General features: G+C 38.1%; 1 protein-coding gene across 1 annotated transcript in view; it reads right to left on the bottom strand.

The window, feature by feature from the left end:
• Positions 1-2489: 2489 nt before the first annotated feature.
• The window catches only part of LOC106871269 (inter-alpha-trypsin inhibitor heavy chain H4), a 32879-nt gene continuing 14964 nt past the window's right edge, over positions 2490-20404 (bottom strand). Inside the window, exons 7-14 of the mRNA XM_089352038.1 lie at positions 19341-20029; positions 17965-18037; positions 15315-15359; positions 13086-13106; positions 10745-10879; positions 7626-7730; positions 5116-5406; positions 2490-2794 (exon numbers count right to left, since the gene is read on the bottom strand). Coding sequence (XP_089208164.1) covers positions 2685-2794; positions 5116-5406; positions 7626-7730; positions 10745-10879; positions 13086-13106; positions 15315-15359; positions 17965-18037; positions 19341-20029 — 1469 coding nt within the window. The 3' untranslated portion in view covers positions 2490-2684. The remainder of the gene's footprint in view (positions 2795-5115; positions 5407-7625; positions 7731-10744; positions 10880-13085; positions 13107-15314; positions 15360-17964; positions 18038-19340; positions 20030-20404) is intronic.

Genomic DNA, 20404 nt, shown 5'->3' with positions numbered 1-20404 from the left:
GGTACACACACAACAAATTCATGACCCCTCAATTAGAAACACGACCTGTAATGAACATTTTGAAAAATGTGGAAAAAGAAAATTCAAAATATTCCCTTTCTTCAAACTGTGGACAGAAAATGAAGATTTTTGCAAGGCCAAGGAAAAATATTTTATTGAAAAATATCAGCCAAAACTGAACAAAAATAATACTACAACCACCAGAATTACCATCTCAACAATCCACAGAAAGACACCAACCAAACTGCCTCAATAAGGAAAAGTATATATGAACCGAATTGAATTGAACTAGTTTCAGCTCACAGACTGTGACCATGCTGGGGCACCACCATTTGATTTTACAACATACACACTTTTTACTTTACTCTTCACAAAGGTCATCTTTTGACATGAACTCAACAACATTTTTGACCACTTCTAAAAATATTTCATTTCTTTATTCCTGACAGACTATTCTCTTCTCATTACCATTTTCAACTGCTTTTTGTGTTCTTACCTTCCACCTTTTTCTTTTCTTTCTTCTTTTTCCACACATGTTGTTGTATTCACTTTTTGTATTCTTTTAATACTTTTTATATAATTTTTTTTTTATATTAGTTTTTATATTCTTTATTTTTTTTTCTATCTTTTATTTTCTATTTTTATTTTTTATTTGTATACTTGTAAGAAAAAATCTTTTGCTATATAAACAACCTTCTAAACTACAGAATTTCAATTTGAAAACAGCTATCGAAAAGCTCGAAACTCATTAGAGGTAACTGTAAACATTATCATTAAAATAAAAATTATCCCCCCAAAAGCCATCTCTATTCATTTTTTTCATGTAAAAAACACCATTTTGAGAGTGGCTGTTGCCAGTACCGCCTGACTGGCCCTCGTGCTGGTGGCACGTAAAAGCACCCACTACACTCTCGGAGTGGTTGCTGTTAAGAAGGGCATCCAGCTGTAGAAACTCTACCAGATCAGATTGGAGCCTAGTGCAGCCTTCTGGTTCGCCAGTCCTCAGTCAAATCGTCCAACCCATGCTAGCATGGAAGGCGGACGTTAAACGATGATGATGATGATGATGATATATATATATATGTATATATATATATATAGGGAAAATTCACGAAAAAACAACAGCCGAAGACAGGTGGTGTAGATAACAAATGGATGTATTAGTATAACACTCGAGAATAGAGAAAGTCTTTAATGTTTCAAGCCTACATTCTTCAACAGAAAGGAACACAGAAAGAAACAAGGAGAGAAACAAGAAGAGAGGTGCTAATACTGCTGAATGTGTGTGTGTATATATATATATATATATATATATATATATATATATATATATATATATATATATATATATATATATATTCAGCAGTTTTAGCACCTAGCAGTATTTAGGCATAAATCTTTAGGTTAGTTAAAATATGTTTGTAACATATTTCAACTTCTAAAGGTAAACTAACTGCTGTTACCAAGGAGAAAAATATTCTCTCTTATAGTCAAAAAGGTGTAAAAACATCATTTCTATTCAGTGCTGCCTCCTGTTGGATTCCCATGCATATTTCTAGCTCTTTAATCATTATCAATGAGAAATACTGAAGAGAGGCAACTCTGGACTGACTAAATTTAAGCCAGCATGAACTAAAACATGGTCAACATTGACCATATCGTGCCAAAAGAACACCTGGTCAGAAGAAATTCAGCAGTATCAGTGCCAAGCAATGTTTAGGCATAATTCTAAAGGCAAATTCACTATGGTTACTGTGGAGAAAACATTTTCCCTTATAGCAGAAACATGTAAAAACATTATAACAAACATATGTACAGCGCATTGAGTAAGTGTCTTCTATAACTCTGGGCCAACCAATATATTGTGACTGAATTTGCTAGATAAAAACTGTGCAGAAGCCTATCATTAATATGCATGCATGTATGTATCATCATCATCATTATCATCATTTGGCGTCCACTCTCCATGCTGGTATGGGTTAGACAGTTTGACTGGAGCTGATGAACCAGAGAGCTGCAGCAGGTTCCAGACTGATTTAGCATGGTTTCTACAGTTGTATGTATGTATGTATGTATGTATGTATGGATTATGCATGCATGCATCCATGTATGTACGTATGTATATCTTTGTGCTTGACCCTCATTAGTGCTTGACCACATTAGTGCTTGACCACAGATGTTGGTTTTGTTTGCATCCCATAATATAGAAGTTTGGCAGAAAAGACCCACAGAATAAGTACCAGACTTAAAACCATAAATACTGGGGTTGATTTGTTCAACCAAACCATTCAAAGCAGTGCCCTAGAGTGGCTGCAGTCCAATGAGTGGAACAAGTAAAAGATATAAAAAAATAAATGATGGTATATGAGGTTAACAGTCAGAAGAATTGTTATCTGTGAAGCTAGTTCATGCAAAAAGAATAACAAATTTGATTAAAACAAAGAGATTGAAGCATGTTAACATATGGAATAAATGAGAGAATCTCCAAGAATGGATTAATGTATTTTATTTATGAAGGTTACGAAAATAATTTGAGGATATTTGATTATTTAGGCAGTACTCACTTTAAAAATTAGGACAAATAAAAACAAAATGTCTTCTATTTTGTTGACGTTTTGCACACAAGTTTATTTGTTCCTCAAATATGTAGATGAAATATTTCTGGAGAGTCAAAGCAAAAGTAATTAAGTTGTGAAGTAACATTGGTTAAGTTCTGGATTATTGGTGTTCACTCTGAACTTTGGTAAAACATTCTTCACGTCATGTGGACAGGCAGATTTGGCAATATATTTTTCTAATAATGCACAGGAAAAAAAAAAAAAAAAAAAAAAAAAAAAAAAAAAATTAGAATAGATGCGAGGAGACATGACAATTTTTAATTGCTTAATAAGATACAATACAATGAATGAAAGGAATTGAAAAATAAATAAAGGATAAAAATATGTATTAAATTTTTTCAACAAATTTCTATTTATTTTTTTTTTGTTTAAAGCTATATATGACTATATACATGTATATGACTATATATATAGATTAGAGCAATATCCAATATCCAGATTGGAGCAATATCGAGAATAACTAGCTGAAATTGCAAGGATAATCTGGATCGCGACTGAAGAAAGAAAACTCCGAATGACCTGTCCGTGTTTTCTTTGTATTGTCTATCTGAATGTTTTGTCCCTTTCTTGTATCACCTAACTGTCTGGATGTTTTGTGTTCTTGTCCCATTCTGTATTATATATATATATATATATATATATATCATCATCATCATCATCGTCGTCGTTTAACGTCCACTTTCCATGCTAGCATGGGTTGGACGATTTGACTGAGGACTGGTGAAACCAGATGGCTACACCAGGCTCCAATCTGATTTGGCAGAGTTTCTACAGTTGGATGCCCTTCCTAACGCCAACCATTCAGAGAGTGTAGTGGGTGCTTTTTACATGCCATGTCCCCACTTACAGTGTGCATCTCCAGTCTGGAACCCCTATCGTGTCCAGAATGTCAATCTGCTAGAAGTCGTACAAGAACATACAATCAGACAAATACCCTCTATCAGTCACTTACCTTATTTTGAACCTCTTACTTCTCTGAGTATTGACACACTAAAAGCTTTGGTGTCTAACAGCTGACTTTGTAAAAGCCCTCAAGATTATATCCACCATCTTTCCAGCAACAATTTTAGAACCCATTCTTAAATTTAATGCTTCTTCCACCACTTGTAGAGATGTTTCTAACATCATAAATCAACACAGTACACACAACTTTCAGAAACAGTTTCTCATGCTCTTTCTTTATTCTTTACTTACTTGTTTCAGTCATTTGACTGTGGCCATACTGGAGCACTGCCTTTTGTCGAATGAATTGACCCCAGGACTTATTCTTTGTAAGCTTAGTACTTATTCTATCGGTCTCTTTTTTGCCAAACCGCTAAGTTACAGGGACGTAAACACAACAGCATCAGTTGTCAAGTGATGCTGGGGGACAAACACAGACACACACACATACATATATATATATATATATATATATATATATATATATATATATATATATATGCATATATATACATATATACGATAGGCTTCTTTCAGTTTCCGTCTACCAAATCCACTCACAAGGCTTTGGTCGGCTCGAGGCTATAGTTGAAGACACTTGCCCAGGGTGCCACGCAGTGGGACTGAACCTGGAACCATGTGGTTCGTAAGTAAGCTACTTACCACACAGCCACTCCTACGCCTATAAGGATTGATACATGGAATAAACTATCCACATCACTAGTTCATTATCAGGACACTGCATCCTTTAAAAACACCATGCTTTCCAAAATTCTTCAACACTACTCCTGACATACTTATGCACCCCTTTCTCCTTAGGATCTTATTTTTTTAATGTTCACTTTTCTATCTTTTTTTGTATTTTATTCTGAGTTCTACACCTGAAGTATATTGCAATCCTTTATTCCTTTATTCTTTTACTTGTTTCAGTCATTTGACTGTGCCCATGCTGGAGCACTGCCTTTAGTTGAACAAATTGACCCCCAGGACTTATTTTTTTGTAAGCCTAGTACTTATTCCATTGCTCTCTTTTGCTGAATCACTAAGTTACGGGGGATGTAAACACACTAACACTGGTTGTCAAGCAATGGTGGGGGGACAACACAAATCCCCGCCGCCGCCGCCGCTACCGTCGCTACCGCCGCCGCTACCGCCGCCGCTACCGCTACCGCCGCCGCTACCGCCGCTACCGCCGCTACCGCCGCTACCGCCGCTACCGCCGCTACCGCCGCTACCGCCGCCGCTACCCCCGCCGCTACCGCCGCCGCTACCGCCGCCGCTACCGCCGCCGCTACCGCCGCTACCGCCGCTACCGCCGCTACCGCCGCTACCGCCGCTACCGCCGCCGCTACCGCCGCTGCCGCCGCCGCTACCGCCGCTGCCGCCGCCGCTACCGCCGCTACCGCCGCCGCTACCGCCGCCACCGCCGCCGCCGCCGCCGCCGCCGCCGCCGCCGCCTCCGCCGCTGCCGCCGCTACCGCCGCCACCGCCACCACCACCGCCGTGGCCACCACCACTGCCACCACCATCACCGATACATTAAATCATAACTTACTCAGAATGCCTCTTGCTCTTGTTATCTTCTTCAGAGTGGTAAAGTGAAGCGAGAGAAAGGTTTCAGAAAATGCCGTCTTCTTTGTCTTGAACACTTTCATCGACAGGAAATTCTTCAGATTAAGGTTGATTTCAGTTCTGTTAGAGATGTCTACTTCTTTACCATGCTTCACCAATCTGTCAGCAGTCACTTCAAACAGAAGACGACGCTTCCTTTTTAAGATCACGCGGTTGATGGTATCCAAGCAGTTGCTCTGTGCACTTCTCCTCACAAATGCATGAACAAATAAATCTGCAATGAAAATATGTGCCATTGAATGAATTTGATGTTAATGATGATACTATCTAATACATATAAAGGTATTACTACATAAAATAATAGTGATTATCTATCTATTTATCTATCAATCTATCTATCTGTCTGTCTTTCTGTCTGTCTATCTATTGGTCCTCTTCTTCACATGTTGTGATTACCCACCCACCCTTGTCCAAACTGCCCTTACCTGTGCCCTTCAAATCAATCACACCACTGCCCTCTCGCCTTCCCCACACCAGTCCCCTAACCGCATCCCCTTTCCCCGCCTTTTCCACCCCTTCACCCTATGCTTTGTCGAAAGACCCCGTGGGACTTTTGTTGTCCCCAGCTAGATCCCTCCACCCTCCCTATTACCCCCAACCCACCGTTTCCCTCCTTCACAACAATTGCAACAACAATAATAATAATATGAACAACAACAGAGACATTGTGACCTTCATGTTTGTATCCAGAAAGTTTGCCACAAACATTTTTGTTGCAGGAACATTCGCTTCAGGATTTTTGGCATAAAATTTACGAATTTTACACTATATTCGCTTAACAAGCACAGAGCAACATTATCTTGTCATCAACTTTTTTTTATAGGATACCAAATGACTTTTTTATAGGATACCAAATGACATAGCACATATCTGTCACTATAATTTCAGGCATTCTAACAACTAAAAATCTTAACTTATCACCCCAAGCCATCCATTCAAGTAAATTATTGTTATGGTTACACCTGTGATCACAATGATGGCTTTATTCCCCAGTCATTTGCCTAGGTTATTAAAATCTACATTCTAGTAATTAATTATGATCTTTTATGAATTAAACAAGTAAGATTCTTAGTTTTTACATTGATTTTGTTAGATATTCCAAAGACAATGTTAATCTTGCATTATTGGTAATTTCTTAAAAGAATGTCAAATAGTTTATACATCTAGTTACAATAATTGAACATATGTACAGACACTAACACAATCCTATAAACACAAGTATCAGTTCCTGTTAAAGACTTCTATTTAGTCTTTTCAATATTATCTAAGATTTTTTTTTATATAGTTTTTCTTTTCAAACCCTATAAAGGAACTTTTTAGTTTATGGTCCTAATATTAAGGAAACAAACCAATTCCCAAATTCTCCAATTATATCAAGTACCACTTAGAGGAAATTTATAACAAATGCATGATCAGTATCAATTACATTATATAATTAATCATCATTTAGAAGTGGTCTTGGCTGACCTAATTCTGTTTGGATTATTATTCTTAAAGATGTGTCTAAAAGTCCCGATCAGATGCTGAAAATAAAGTATGCTACTAAAATATTCCTAAAATGCTACTATATAGCATTTTAATAATATTGATTTCAACTTTTGGCATAAGTTTAACTGGTATTTATTATTTTATTTTATTGATCCCCAAAAGGATGAAAGGCTAAGTCGCAGAATTTGAACTTAGAACATGAAGATGAATGAAATGCCGCTAAGTATTTTGTCTGACATGCTAATGATTCTACCATCTCACTGCTTTAAGTATCTTATTAATATCATTGCTATCATATTAGTAGTAATGTTGTTATATATTATGGTAGTATTATTGTTACTATGTAGCACACAATACTGGTCACCTATGAAAATATAGAGTGGCTGTGTGGTAAGTAGCTTGCTTCTCAACCACATGGTTCCGGGTTCATTCCCACTGCGTGGCACCTTGGGCAAGTGTCTTCTTCTATAGCCTCAGGCCGACCAAAGCCTTGTGAGTGGATTTGGTAGACGGAAACTGAAAGAAGCCCGTCGTATATATGTATATGTATGTGTATGTATGTGTGTGTATATGTTTGTGTGTCTGTGTTTGTCCCCCAAGCATCGCTTGACAACCGATGGTGGTGTGTTTACGTCCCCTGTAACTTAGCAGTTCGGCAAAGGACACCGATAGAATAAGTAATAGGCTTCCAAAGAATAAGTCCTGGGGTCGATTTGCTCGACTAAAAGGCAGTGCTCCAGCATGGCCGCAGTCAAATGACTGAAACAGGTAAAAGAGTAAAAGAGTAAAAGAGTAGTAGTAGTGGTAGTAGTAGTAGTAGTAGTAGTAGTAGTAGTAGTAGTAGTAGTAGTAGTAGTAGTAGCAGCAGCAGCAGCAGCAGCCACAACAACTGGGGTGCTGCAGCAGACTACAAAATAGTAACGAATGACAAAGTCTAGGACTTACTTGCTTGAAAGTTGGCCAACAGTAAAATACTGGTCGATACTTGGCAGGCAACATGGTGTGTGAGACAGAGGTTGTTACTACAAGAGAATGGTTTGATGAAGATACCTGAAAAGAAGACAGAAAATCTGCTGTCAGGTTATTGAGTTTTTATGCAAGGAGTTGGGTATCTCGCTTCTGCTAACATTCAAATCTGAAACACTGATTAAATCTGAAAAATGATTAAGATACTCAATTTGACAAGGCCATGAAGAGCTGAAATCATGTGATCTGGTTGTCCTGGCAGTGGCGATAGTGGTTGATTTATCTTCTAGCAATATAAACAAGAGAGCTTATGTGCACCAAAAGTCCATATGAGAGGTTCTCTCATGTTAACTATTGCAGTATTTTGTGTCCTAACACAGCATCCACTTTTAAGTGGTGATATATATATATATATACATATATATATATATATATATATATATATATATATATATATATATATATATATATGTTAATTCTCTAAATGAAGTATTAACAGTAACTGCACGATAAAGTGTAGTATATTGCCACTTAAGTGTGGCTGACCCCTAGGGGTGGATGTTACTGTTGCTTTTAGCCCCAGGAGGACATCTCCTCCAGCTGGCTTATCGACACACTACTGTGTCCTGTTTGCCACCATGATCTGTAGCACGAACGGATCCGGATTTCAGGGTTATTTCCCTTCGTCGGCATTCGGTAGCCACTGATCCTTGGTGAGAGAGACAAAATCTTGGCAATCTTATATCTACTTTTCCAGTGAAATTCTTCACTGATATCGAAAAGGTGAAAACAAGCACACGTGTCTGTGGAGTGCTCAGCCACTTGCACGTTAATTTCACGAGCCGGCTGTTCCGTTGATTGGATCAACTGGAACTCTCGACGTCATAAGCGACGGAGTGCCAACAACAACATATGTGACAACAACTGTTGAACATGCCTCCATAAAATGGAATTCAGCTTTGGGGAGAGATAGATAGATATAGATAGATAGGTAAATAGATAGATAGATAGATAGATAGATAGATAGAGAGAGAGAGAGAGAGAGAGAGAGAGAGAGAGAGAGAGAGAGAGAGAGAGAGAGAGTGAGAGAGAGAGAGAGAGAGAGAGAGAGAGAGAGAAAGTGGGTGAGAGAAAGAGAAAAAGAGAGAGAGGTAGAAGAGTCATCATCATCATCATCATCATCGTTTAACGTCCGCTTTCCATGCTAGCATGGGTTGGACGATTTGACTGAGGACTGGTGAAACCGGATGGCAACACCAGGCTCCAATCTAATTTGGCAGAGTTTCTACAGCTGGATGCCCTTCCTAATGCCAACCACTCAGAGAGTGTAGTCGGTGCTTTTACGTGTCACCCGCACGAAGGCCAGTCAGGCGGTACTGGCAACGGCCACGCTCGAAATGGTGTCTTTTATGTGCCACCCGCTCAAAAGCCAGTCCAGGGGCACTGGCAACGATCTCGCTCGAAAACCCTACGAAGGCCAGTCAGGCGGCACTGGCAACGGCCACAGTATATAGCACTGAACTTTGAAAACAAAAATCATGAATTTATGGAAATATGAAAGATTTTTATCTTTAATATAGAGTAAAGTGTCAAAATAAAATGAAAGTATGCAGATGTTTAAATAGAGTAGATAGATGTGTTCAAAGAATAAACTAGGCAATAATACAAAAGCTATCTATCTACTACCATCAGTCACTCAGGATCCATAGCCTGAGAGGCTGCAGGTGCACAGCAAGGGACACAACCACTTTTTTCTATCTTTTCTTGGTCACCAACTAACTCCATGTATTACATCTTCATCACTGTCTATTCATTCATGTCACTTTCAGGTCTTCTTGTACCTTTATTACTAACCAATGGTAATCTAGTTGCTTTTTGCTTACATTCTCATGTCCTTTCACTTTTCCTCCCAAATTAATAGTTATATTTTAGTACATCAGCATCTTCATCATCAATTTAACACGTTTCTCCTTGCTTGTGTGGGTCAGATGAAAGTATGTTGGGAGAGAGTTTTCTATGGCTGGATGCCTCTCATGTCACCAACCCTCATTTGTTTTCAAGTGAAGTAATAATTTCCCAGCCTACTGAATAACAAACAGTTTGGCCATGCTTATGTGAAGAACCATAAACTACTGATACTGTATGAACGAGCCTTTTGCTTACAAAGATCATGCAACATGTCAGGACATGCCAAGAATGCCAGGCATGCTTTTGTGGTGAGTTGCAAGTAAATAATATCATTAAGTAGATCATTGTTTACAATTTAGTGAACACTCCTACTGGCATAGGAGTGGCTGTGTGGTAAGTAGCTTGCTTACCAACCACATGGTTCCGGGTTCAGTCCCACTGCGTGGCACCTTGGGCAAGTGTCTTCTACTATAGCCTCAGGCCGACCACAGCTTTGTGAGTGGATTTGGTAGACGGAAACTGAAAGAAGCCCGTTGTATATATATATATATATATATATATATATATATGTGTGTGTGTGTGTGTATGTGTGTGTGTGTGTGTGCATATGTTTGCGTGTCTGTGTTTGTCCCCACCAACATCGCTTGACAACCGATGCATCACTATTTGGTTGTATTTGATGTATTTGCATCATTTTATTGCTGTGTCAGAAGCATCAATCAGTGGGGGAAAATATTAATACTGAGTATTAACATGAGAGAGTGAAGGTGCATGGCTCAGTGGTTAGAGCGTTGAGTTTACGATCGTGAGGTTGTGAGTTCGATTCCCGGACAGGGCTGCGTGTTGTGTTCTTGAGCAAGACACTTTATTTCACGTTGCTCCAGTTCACTCAGCTGTAGAACTGAGTTGCGACATCACCGGTGCCAAGCTGTATCGGCCCCTTTGCCTTTCCCTTGGATAACACTGGTGGTGTGGAGAGAGGAGGCTGGTATGCATGGGTGACTGCTTGCCTTCCATAAACAATCTTGCCCAGCCTTCTGCTTCTGAAGGTAACTTTCTAGGTGCAATTCCATGGTCATTCAATGACCGAAGGGGGGCTCTAACATGAGAGGATGATACCTTATCTAACCAAGTACTTATTGTAACTGTGTGGGACTTTAAATATCAAAGCTATTAAACAGGTAAGTTACCTGGAATATTTGGTAAAATATCCTTCATTTCTTTTGCTGAAGAAGTCAAGGTTGGCGAGGTAAGACGTATTCTTTTATGCAACATTATGCTTGACTTTGCTTTCTTGAGTTTCCGAGGTGTTAATCTGTGAAGACCTGGAAAAGATGATATTACCATTATCATAAATCTGGAAGAAGATGATTGATTGATTGATTGTTCAGCAATTAGATCACTCACTTCTCCATCTATCTCACACACTTCAACAACTAGCTTATGAATCATCAAGAAGCCTCTATGAGGTTGCTTACCTTGACAGAAATCCTTGTCTTAAAGTGAAGGATACATTGAAGAATGTAGTCCCAGGTATGTAATGTACAAGGCAAGGATGGAATGACCCCTTACCAACCACAACAAACCTGCTATTGATGTCACCGCCACTAACTTCTATCATATCTCAAACCAGAGACACTACCACTGATCAGGGTTCTAGGTTCCAATAAAGTTGGGACTTAATCCATATCACATCGACCCTTACCAGACACATTATGAGTCTGTAAGACTTTCAGTTAGTGGCCTTCATAAGTTTAACTACTGGGTGTATAGAAAAGTATATTATGTGTGTGTGTGCGTGTATGTGTGTATGTTGTTTGATCCTTCTCGAGCCATGCCTGGCTCATAAGGGCCGGTTTCCTGGTTTCATTGGTGTATAGGTTCTCCACCTGGACGGGACGCCGGTCCGTCGCAGTATGTGAATCTGTATGCAAGTAATTCAATGTCTGTGTGTATGTGTGTGCGCACGCACACACACACACACACACACACACACACACACACACACACACATTTACACAGATGCATACAGACACGCATATATATATACATACTTGTATACGGATATATCTCAAAATACACACATATACATTCTTATCTATCTCTTTGTCAGTCTGTATGTATATACATACATACATACATATATATATATATATATATATATAGCTTTGTATTGTCAATTATACACTGATATAAAGCTTGAAACACGTGTACCGCAGAATCCTTTGTATTTTTGCTGTTAGTTTTGGGATTTACAATTTATTCTTTCACCTCAACCACGAGCTGGCATACACAGGTGCTTACAATTGTCAAGTATTGCCTCTAACTTTTACTTTACCTATATATATATATACATATATATATATATATATATATATATATATATATATATATATATATATATATATATATATATATATAATATATATGCAGTGTTAATTCAAATTTGTGGCACAGTGGATCGAATCCACTTCACGCCTGCCAGATTCCTATATACATATATATATATATATATACTTTATCTTTTAAATTGTTTATGGTAACGTTTTGAATATGCAAGATAAAGCTCCTATTCCATTATGCCGGCCACCGTCTAATGATGCTAACTAGTGTGTCAGTTTTTCTCTGAGTTGCATCAAGTTATACCGATATAATGGAGGATAAATGTATGTACACCCCACCCCCCACACACGCATATAACAGATAGACGTACATATACATTCTTAGATCTATACGCATATCCGCAATAGTCAAAATTTTAAGTGAAATGTTTATAATGCAAGGGAGGTAATCTGATAATCTGGAAACTCACGTCGGCCATTTCTTTCAGCGAGTTGTAATCAACCAAATAAATACACCTCCCATGGATTGACTTTAAAGGAGCAGTCAGATTTGTCAACACACTTTGGAAGGTGGCACTAAATGTGCAAGCCATTGAGCAGAAGGCAGCAACATCATCAGCGCCGCCGCCGCCGCCGCTGTCGCGTTGCCGCTGCCGTCGCCACCACCACCACCACCACCACCACCACCACCGCCATGATCATCATCATGATCATCATCACAACGGCGGCGCTTTTTGTGGAGGCGACACTTTTGGGTCTGCTGTACAGGGAAAGGGGAGAGGGTACGAAAAACACCTGGAAAAAACAGGTGCACTGCGAACAAAATACACATTGAGATGTTTGTTCGGTATCGAATTACAGACACTCCTTAAGCCAGTATTTGTTGTCCGATATGCAGTGAAACAATGAGTAGTGCATAGAAACCTGCACCACCAGTGCTATTGTTCACCAAAGTCTTTTTTTTTTTTTTGTCATTTACTTGCGGCCATGCTGTGGCCATGCTGGGACACCTCGTTTCGTCGAACAGATCGATACCGATATTTTTTTTTGTAAGTCTGGTACTTATTCTTTCGAGCCATTTTGTTGAACTGCCAGGACTCGTAAAGAAACCAGCACCCGTTGTCAAGCGGTGCAAGGAAGCGGGCAGGAAAAAATAAAATAGAATAAAATAAAATAAATCGTTACTTACGTAATAAGGGCATAACCCTTCCTGATTGGCAATGAAATATGAAATATAAATAAAAACTTTTTTTAATTATCTGCTAAACTTTATGAAAATTTATAAACGACAACTGTTATTATTTGCTTGTCTTAAGGTGGCGGTTTGGCTGAATCGTTAGCACGCCGGTCAAAATGCTTCCTGCTATTTCTGAGTTCTGTGTTCAAATTCCGCCGAGGTCGACTTCACCTTTTATACTTTCGGGGACGATTAAATAAGTACCAATTACGCACTGGGGTCGACGCAATCGACTTTAATCCCTTCCCCCAAATTTGAGGCCTTGTGCTTCCACTAGAAAGGATTATTTGCTTGTCTTAAATATTGGTTTCAAATTTTGGTACATGGCCTGCAGCTTCAGGGGATGGGATAAGTCGATTATACCGATCCCAGTATTCACCTGGTACTTATTTTACCGACTCCGAAAGGATAAAAATCAAAATTAGCCTCGGCGAAATTCGAACTCATAACGTAAAGACTGACTAAATACGACTAAGCATTTGGTCCAACGCACTTACGATTCTGCTTGCTTACCGCCTTGCCAATCTTAAATATTGGTATTAAAAATTCATATAATATCTACGTTACATATTAGCAAGTTAGTTTTAATTCATAATACACTTGTTTTCATGTAAATTGGATCAATCCGAAAATCAGGTGTATGTATGTATGTATGTGCATGTATGTGTGTATATGTTCGTATTATGGACTGTATGGAAGCCTGTCATGTATGTGTGTGTGTGTGTGTGTGTGTGTGTGTGTGTGTGTGTGTGTGTGTGTGAGTGTGTGTGTGTGTATGCATGTATGTATGTGTGTTTGTATATATGTATGTATGTATGCATGCATTTATGTATGCATATGTTTGTATTATGTAATGTATGGAAGCCTGTCATGTATATATGTGTGTGTGAGTGTGTATGTGTGAGTGTGTGTGTATGCATGTGTGCATGTGTATGTATGTATGTATGTATGTATGTATGTATGTCATTGTTCAGTTTTATTTCAAAATTTCTTACCAAGGCTCTTTCATTGGAATTTTAACATCAACAACAGGATATTTTGTATGTATGTATGTATGCATGTATGTATGTATGTATGTATGTATGTATGTATGTATGTATGCATGCATGCATGTATGTATGTATGTATGTATGTTGTCTAAGAGTCCATAAGTCAGAGTAAAAGGCATTCCTATATCTGTCAGCAGAGTGTGTATATTAATCGAAGTGTACAGTATATTTCATAAAGGATATATCTAACGAGCGCAGGATTACATAATCAGACATTTACCTAACACTCTGTTGAACCTCCTAGAGCGAAACCGATTGGTAAAATCGGCGTTTTGTTTCTCTCTTTTTCCCCTGATGAGAAGATTGCACTGTTTTACATCATTTTATTCCTTCTGGAATAAAATTGTTGTTTCTTTTCAGATATCATCAGAAAATGATAATTAAAATTCATTCAAATGACAGATCTATTGGACTTTCAAAGAGGTCAAATTGTTGGTGCTCGTATGGCAGGCGCTAGCGTAACGAAAACAGCCGAAATGTCTGGTGTATCAAGAAGTACTATCTCGAAAATAATGACAGCCTTTGAGAAAGAGGGGAAAACCTCCTCATCGAAAGAAAACACCGGAAGAAAACCAAAACCTTCAGATAGGGACCGTCGGACTCTTACGCGAATTGTTAGAAAGGATCAGAAAAATAGAGCTTAATGACCACCTCGAGAACCCAATTTCCATAAAAAATGTTCGTCGGGAGCTGCACAAAGCTGGATTTCACGGGAGGGCCGGAATCAGAAAACCACTACTTTCATAAACAAACGTTGCAAAGCGTTTAGAGTGGAGTAAAAACCTACAGAATTGGTCCCTAGAGCAGTGGAAGAATGTTATTTTCTCGGATATATATATATATATATATATATATATATATATATATATATATATATATACACACACACACATATATATATATATATCTTATCTTTAATTTGTTTCAGTCATTAAACCGCGGCCATGCTGGGACACTGCTTTAAGAAATTTTCTCTCTCTCTCTCTCTCTCTCTCACACACACACACACACACACACACACACACGTACACACAAACACACACACATATCGGTGGCTCTGTTTGCATGCATAATAGGAACTACCGATTGAGATCTAGTTGAAATGAAAGGATGTTGTAAAACAAAGACTCACCCATATATAAAGCTGCAATTGTGGGCATTAAATCTTGAAATTCATCTGAAAAGAAAAGAGGGGAAAATTTACCGAGCTAATTGCCGTACTCATACTCTAATACAATGCATGTCACATACACACCTACATAAATACGCACTATGCATTACAGACACACACACACGCAGTATACACAATAGAGTTCCTTGCAAGTTTCTGTGAATGTCCCACAAAAATGTCTTCTTTGCATAGTCAAACACCCTTCACATGTCCACAAAGACAATGAAAACGTCGCTACTTGCATTTCCCTTGAAACTGCGTCGTAACGAATATGATGTCGGCTGTGCCTTAATGTCTATGAAAGCCGGCAGTGTGATTGATGTGATTGACTGGTTCACCCTTTTTAGTATGACCTTACCCAGAGCCTTCTTAGCACTGAACTGCAATGATATGCCCATACTGTTGGAACAAATAGATCTGTCTCTCTTGTCGTGATGTAGTCCAGTCGAGCCCTGCTCTTGCAGTTAGTCCAATAGCACGCATGCAGTCAGCTCAATAATAAGGCGCGACACTCAGATGCATTCTCCCACATTGTAATGATTGATGATATGGTATGCAACGTGACAGTCTGGATATGTCAAACCCTTCCCACTGTCCCAACTATTTCTGTACGCTGTCAGTTTTTTGTGGCCACCATATTAAATCCCATCCTAACCTGAACAATAATAGTAAAGTAGTAAATGGCCATCATACTGAATATAATGGTGCACATCAAAATAGTAATATGAATAAAAAAGGAAATACATATTGTGACTGCAAAGTCAGAAACAACTGTTTGTTTAATGATCATTGTAAGCAAAAAAAAAAAAGACCAAAAATAAGGACAAAACCAAAAGAAACAAACAAGAATAACAACAACAAAACGTAGTATATAGGTGTAGAGTGAATTCTGAGGGCAAGAATTTCTTTTACATCAGTACAATGGAAAACTTTATGAAAAAACGCATCACTAATCACAATTATGCCTTTAATGATAAAAATAAGTAATCTTCTTCTAACTTTAGTAAATTTATTTGGGACTTAAAGGACAAAAATAAAATGCTTACTGTGGAGTGAGAAATAATAGGCAGTACCGGTGCTTATAAAAAGAGTGGTAAGAACATAAACCCGAAGGCATCATCGAAAATGATAATGCAGAGATACTATGGGATTTTGAGATTTAGTGCTACCATGAGATAGAGAATAGGAAGCCAGACATAGTGTTAATTGAGAAAGAAAGCAAACGATGCTGGATCATAGATATAGCATGCCTAGCTGACAGCAAGGTATGCGATAAAGAAGAAAGAAAATCGATAAATATGACAGGTTAGCGTGGGATGTTAAGAAGTTGTGGTCGATGAAAAAAGTGGTAATACCAATAATTGTCGGAGCCCTGGGAACAGTGAGCAAAAATCTTGAGAAGTACATGGAACAAATAGGGGTTGCAATAAGGATGGAGCACTTGCAGAAAACAGCACTGCTTGGAACCACTCGAATACTCCGGATGGTGCTCGCAAAATAAGGGGTGTTACCTTAGTTCACCGGTAGTGAACAGCTGACACCGTAGTACATCTCCAGCGTTAGAAGCTGTGCAAAGACAATAAATAATGATAATAATATTTTATTATTTAGCCGTTATTACTAGAGATTACAACTGGGTGAATTATAAAAAAATTTCTTAAGTAATTAAGTGTTTTACTGACATTTCGGTCTATGCTAACAAATAATGTAAATTAGGAATACTGTTATTATTTATAGGTAAAGTTATCGTATCGAAATATTGTTCAAGGTAACTAACGGATACTTTCGTAACACATTACTCGCACACGCGATCAAATGCATTAATAAATTTGCATGTATATATTCTTCCCCTGACATAAGCACCTACGTAAACATTTTAACGTGAAAAAGGATGGTTATTCTATTCAAGGGAGGCAACTTACAATGACAAGTCTATTAGAGTGGTTTCCCTTTAACAATTTGTTTTTGCTTTGAATTTGAACTGCCCTGATAACTTTGGTGGGTGATCTACGCGCTTATTTTAATTATTATATGGTTTTGTTATTATTAAAATAGTAAGAATTTTGAAAAAAATACATTTACAATGCTAAGTATGTACAAAATAATTTTAAAAATAACCCTCGTAGATCACACGCCATGTCTATGAAGAGTATGAGACCGCTTCGTTGTCGACCATTTGGCGTCAGTGATTCGACGCTGACATATTTGACACCATACGTCTTAATGTTTCTCTCGTCCTGCTTTTTCTCTCCCCTCGCCCTTTTCTCTGTGTTTATGTGTGTGAGCATATTTATCTTTATGTGTGTGAAGAGAGGGAAAGTGCTTATGTCAATCGGGTTCAATTAGTTAATAATATTGTGACTTACATTCTCATTCTCTATCTGTATATGTATATTTCTGAGCGCATGCGCGTGCGTGCGTTCGTGTGTGTATGTGTGTGTGTTTTGCGCACGCGTGTGTGTCTTTGCATCCAGCGTCTAAAAGTGGTGTTGCCAAAAGAGATTAAATGACTAGTCAGCCGTGCTAACTCACCAGCGTTCAGACTGTCAAGCCCAAGCATGTCATTCAAGTCTATGAAAGTTGCTTAAAATGGTATGAATTATAAAATTACCTTCTTCAAAAAGTTTCTCTTTAATTCTGGATCTGGTGACAACCATTGACGTTAATGGTGTGACAAATTTATACTGTTGCAAGGAAGAATATTACTTTTTAGTACAACAGACATATGAAACAATGTTACAATACATACAAATGACATAATTAAAACTCTATCAACTCTATAGTTCATGTATTTTCATTGATGGCATAATTTTGATGGTAATATATAGGTGCAGAAAGCGTCGAACTGACAAAATCGTTAGCACGCCTGGAACAATGCCTAGTGGCATTTTGTGCGTCTCTACGTTTTGAGTTCAAATTCCTCTGAGGTCGATTTTGCCTTTCATCCTTTTGTGATCGATAAAATAAGTACCAGTTGATCACTTGGATCGGTGTAACCGATTTACTCCCTCACCCGAAATTGCTGGCCTTGTGCCAAAATTTGAAACCAGTATATAAGTGCAGACATATCTGTGGGGTTGAGAAGTATACTTTGCAATAACGTGGTTTCCGGTTGAGTCCCACTTGGGCGAGTGTCTTCTACTATGGCCTCGAGTCGACCAGTGCTTTATATTTGGTTGACAGAAATAGCAAGGAAGCCTGTCGTACATATATGTGTCTTTGTGCATGTGTCCCCCACCGTCACTGCTTGACAACCGGCAATAGTCTGTTTACTTCCCTGTAACTTATCAGTTCGACAAAAGTGACCGATTGAACTAGTACCAGTCTTAAAAGTAAGTACTGGGGTCGATATGTTTGATTAAAACCCTCCAAGATTGTACCCCAGCACAGTCTCATCCAGTGACCGAAAAAAGTGAAAGATAAAAGACATAAGTTTCAAAAACCGTAATCACTGATAAGCAATCACTGATATTCCTTTCCAACAAAGTCTGGCTATTTCCTAAGAAACCATCGTACACGCTTCCTGACGTAATAACGTTTAATTCATGTAGACGTCCAAAAAGAAACCGATTTTGTAAAAAGAAAAACAACGAAAAACAAACAAAAACAACAAAAAGCGCACCATTACACTGGCATGGCGTACCCGTGCTTTCGATGCTGTGAGTGGGTGGCCTTCACCTTCACCGCTTCATTAGTTACTGATATACACGTGCTTGGTGGAAGCGCAATGGCCTAGTGGTTAGGAGCTGAAAAGTGACTCAGTAAATTCTTCTCACCAAGACTCGGAGGTTTCCATCGTCAAGGCATTGACAAGCTAGTGGGATGTTGGCAAGAAATTGTGAATAACGAAGGAAAATATATTATTGACTGGTTTGTTAAAATAACTGAAAAAAAAAAAGAAGAAAAACCCCAAAAGCAAGAACGAGTTTATCTGACAAATCAATAAATGAAATATAATTTATCATAGCTTCATTTTCTTTTACTCACCTTGAGTGCTAGATCAAGAATATCTTTTCTCACTTTTGTAGTTCTATCTTCTTTGAGAAGTTGTCTCAACGTAAGATAAGCATAAGTCTTTTCGGTAATTTCAGAAAATGATTGAATATTAGTCAAAGTGGAATTTTGCGAAAAACCATCATGGTATATGATAAAGTTATCTCCATATAATTCTAGTTCTAATATTTCGTTATCAATCCCCCAGCAGTTTGTCATTGTTAAACTCACATTTATAGTTGGTTGGTATTCTTGCGACAAAGCACCCGAAACAACTAATTCTGACCCTTTGAAGTAGCTGCTAAATGACGTAGAACTAGTTTTAACAGCACCATCTAAGTAAACAAATGTAATATCCTTTAATAAAATGTTAGATATTTCTTTATAAAGATTTTCAATTTGTAGTCTACTGTCAGAGTCAACGTAGATCTTCCTACTAAAGCCTCCATTTTCTGTAGCAATCTCACGAAGAAATTTACTATCACAATCTTCTCCGAAACCAAGGGTAAATAGCGACACGTTTTTGTTGGCTTCTTTTACATTTTTCTTGATAAGTTCAACGACCCTGACTCCTGAAGTTGCTTGGCCGTCAGTAAGAAATATGATGATACTTTTCTTTGTGGTGGATAAAACTGATTTATGTTTCTCTATACTTTCAAGGAGAGCAGCGTCAATGTTTGTACCTGGAATAACAATGAAAAATATAATCTGCTGTATATTTATGAGGTGATTGTCAAGAGAATTTCTACGAATTATTGTAGAAATTTAGATGCATTTATAACGGAAACTAGACTAGAACAAATTGTTAAAAAGAAAACCATCTGTCAATATAAAAATGACCATACACAAAGAAATCCTCTCACAAACCTATAGCAACATACGACATAACTTACCACATATGAAAACACACAAGCCCCCATAGAGCGAGGAAAAAAGTACATCATAGACTACCATACACATACACACACACACGTACACACACACGCACGTACACTTTTAAGTAAGATCCTAGGGCATAATGAAAATAGCATTGAGCTCTTTACATGAAACTCCGCCCC

Source organism: Octopus bimaculoides, chromosome 5, assembly GCF_046866305.1.
Source record: "Octopus bimaculoides isolate indiv1 chromosome 5, ASM4686630v1, whole genome shotgun sequence".
NCBI lineage: Eukaryota > Metazoa > Mollusca > Cephalopoda > Octopoda > Octopodidae > Octopus > Octopus bimaculoides.
Note: the sequence above shows the minus strand (reverse complement) of the source record. Positions and strands in the feature narration are given on the sequence as shown.